At 62.1% G+C, this 1803-nt stretch overlaps 1 protein-coding gene across 1 annotated transcript in view; it reads left to right on the top strand.

Annotated features, from left to right (window-relative positions):
- Positions 1 to 8: 8 nt before the first annotated feature.
- Positions 9 to 1803, top strand: part of LOC105533689 (5-hydroxyisourate hydrolase-like) — a 13643-nt gene continuing 11848 nt past the window's right edge. Inside the window, exons 1-3 of the mRNA XM_011972197.1 lie at positions 9 to 68; positions 307 to 312; positions 513 to 652. Of these exons, the coding sequence (XP_011827587.1) occupies positions 9 to 68; positions 307 to 312; positions 513 to 652 (206 nt within the window). The remainder of the gene's footprint in view (positions 69 to 306; positions 313 to 512; positions 653 to 1803) is intronic.

Genomic DNA, 1803 nt, shown 5'->3' with positions numbered 1-1803 from the left:
AGGGCAGGATGAGCTCCCGGGCCGCCCCGCGGCTGCTGAGGCTCCAGCGACACCTAGGACCCCAGGAGGTTAGGGGGCCAGGCCTGGACCTGCAGGGCTCCTGTCCCCTCAGCTGCTTGCGGGGGGCTGAGCGTCGAGGGCCCAGGAATCGGGGCGCGGAGGAGAGCCCAGTTCCGGGAGAACCACCCCAGGGGCTGGAACTGAGGGCCTGGGGGGAGATGGCCATTTCGTGGGGGCGTGGGTGGGAGAGTGGGTGTCCCCAGTGGGGCAGGGGAGCCAGAGGGATTGGTGGGGGAGGGTCGGGAGGCACAGGTCGCGCTGTTTACGTTTGGTGCCTTATCAGCTGACTAGGCAGTTCCAGTCACCCTTGCCCCCTGTCCCCTGGGCAGCTGGGAGAACTCGTCCAGAGGGCTGTTTATTCCCCACAGCTGGTGTGGACACAGGATTGGGGGGGGTGGGTGGGCGGGCACAGGGCTCCAGAGGCTCACCCTGGTCTCCTTCTCCTGGCCCAGGGCAGCAGCATGGAGCCTACGGACAGCCCACTGACCACCCATGTGCTGGACACCGCCTCGGGGCTCCCAGCCAGAGGCCTCTGTCTCCGCTTGTCCTGGCTGGAGGACCACAGCCAGCAGTGGATGGAGCTGAGGACAAGGTAGGAGAGAGGCCCTGGGAGGGGGAGTCCCGCCCTGAGACAGATGGCGGGGACTGAGGAGCCAGGCAGTGAGGCTGGAGGGCGGAGCTCACCGCTGCTGACTCTCCTCTCAGCCCGGGTTGGGGGTTAGGTTGGGAGCTCTCCCTTCTGCTTCTCTCAGCCCGTTTCCTCTGAAAATACAGGGATGAGGAGAGGAGCTGTTTCCTCCCTCCCTCCAGCCTCAGACCCCTGTGACCCTGATGGGGCGGGAGTGAGTTTCTGCCTCTCCCTGGCAGCTGTGCCAGGGCGAGGGCGGGGGGTGGTGGTTAGGTGAGGCCTGAGGTGGAATCGAAGACCTCACTGTCACTGAGATCACGGGTAACCTTGTGACAGGCGGTACGCTGGACGCAATTTCCACTCTTTTCATTCTCCATACACCCCGTGGGCCAGCACCATAGTTACCCCTTCTACACACATGGGAAGACTGAGGCAGCAAGCCCAGGTACATGCTGGGCTTCCCAGCCAGGCCTGAGGGGCAGTGTGTCCCTCAGCCTCCACGGGCTCTTGCCCACTGCCCCAGGCACAGGCTCTGCGGGGCACTTCCAGAGGCAGATGTCACCTACCCAGGCCTTATGGCCCCTGCATGAGAGGCAGGCCCCTCCCTTCCAGCCAGAAGGGCAGGGCTGGGCCCATAGGATCAGAGTCTGACTGTGCCGGTCCTCATTTGGTCCTTCACAAAAGCTGAGACGTGAGGGGTCCAGGTCTCACGTGAGAAATTAGGACGGCACTGTGGGCTGGGCGTCCGTGGTGGGTCACAGGGACCCATTCCCCCCACGCACACATGCTAGGTTTTGTTTTGCTTTGTTTTTGAGACAGTTTCTCTTGTTGTCCAGGCTAGAGTGAAATGGTGTGATCTCAGCTCACTGCAACCTCCGCCTCCCGGGTTCAAGAGATTCTCCTGTCTCAGCCTCCCAAGTAGCTGGGATTACAGGCACCCGCCACCACCCCCAGCTAATTTTTATATTTTTAGTAGAGACAGGGTTTCACCATCTTGGCCAGACTGACCTTGAACTCCTGACCTCGTGATCCACCCGCCTTGGCCTCCCAAAGTGCTGGGATTACAGGTGTGAGCCACCTTGTTCGGGCCTGCTCCTTCTAATCACAGTAGAGGC

This window comes from Mandrillus leucophaeus, unplaced genomic scaffold, assembly GCF_000951045.1.
Source record: "Mandrillus leucophaeus isolate KB7577 unplaced genomic scaffold, Mleu.le_1.0 Scaffold10, whole genome shotgun sequence".
Taxonomy (NCBI): domain Eukaryota; kingdom Metazoa; phylum Chordata; class Mammalia; order Primates; family Cercopithecidae; genus Mandrillus; species Mandrillus leucophaeus.
This window is presented reverse-complemented; position numbering and strand designations above follow the sequence as displayed.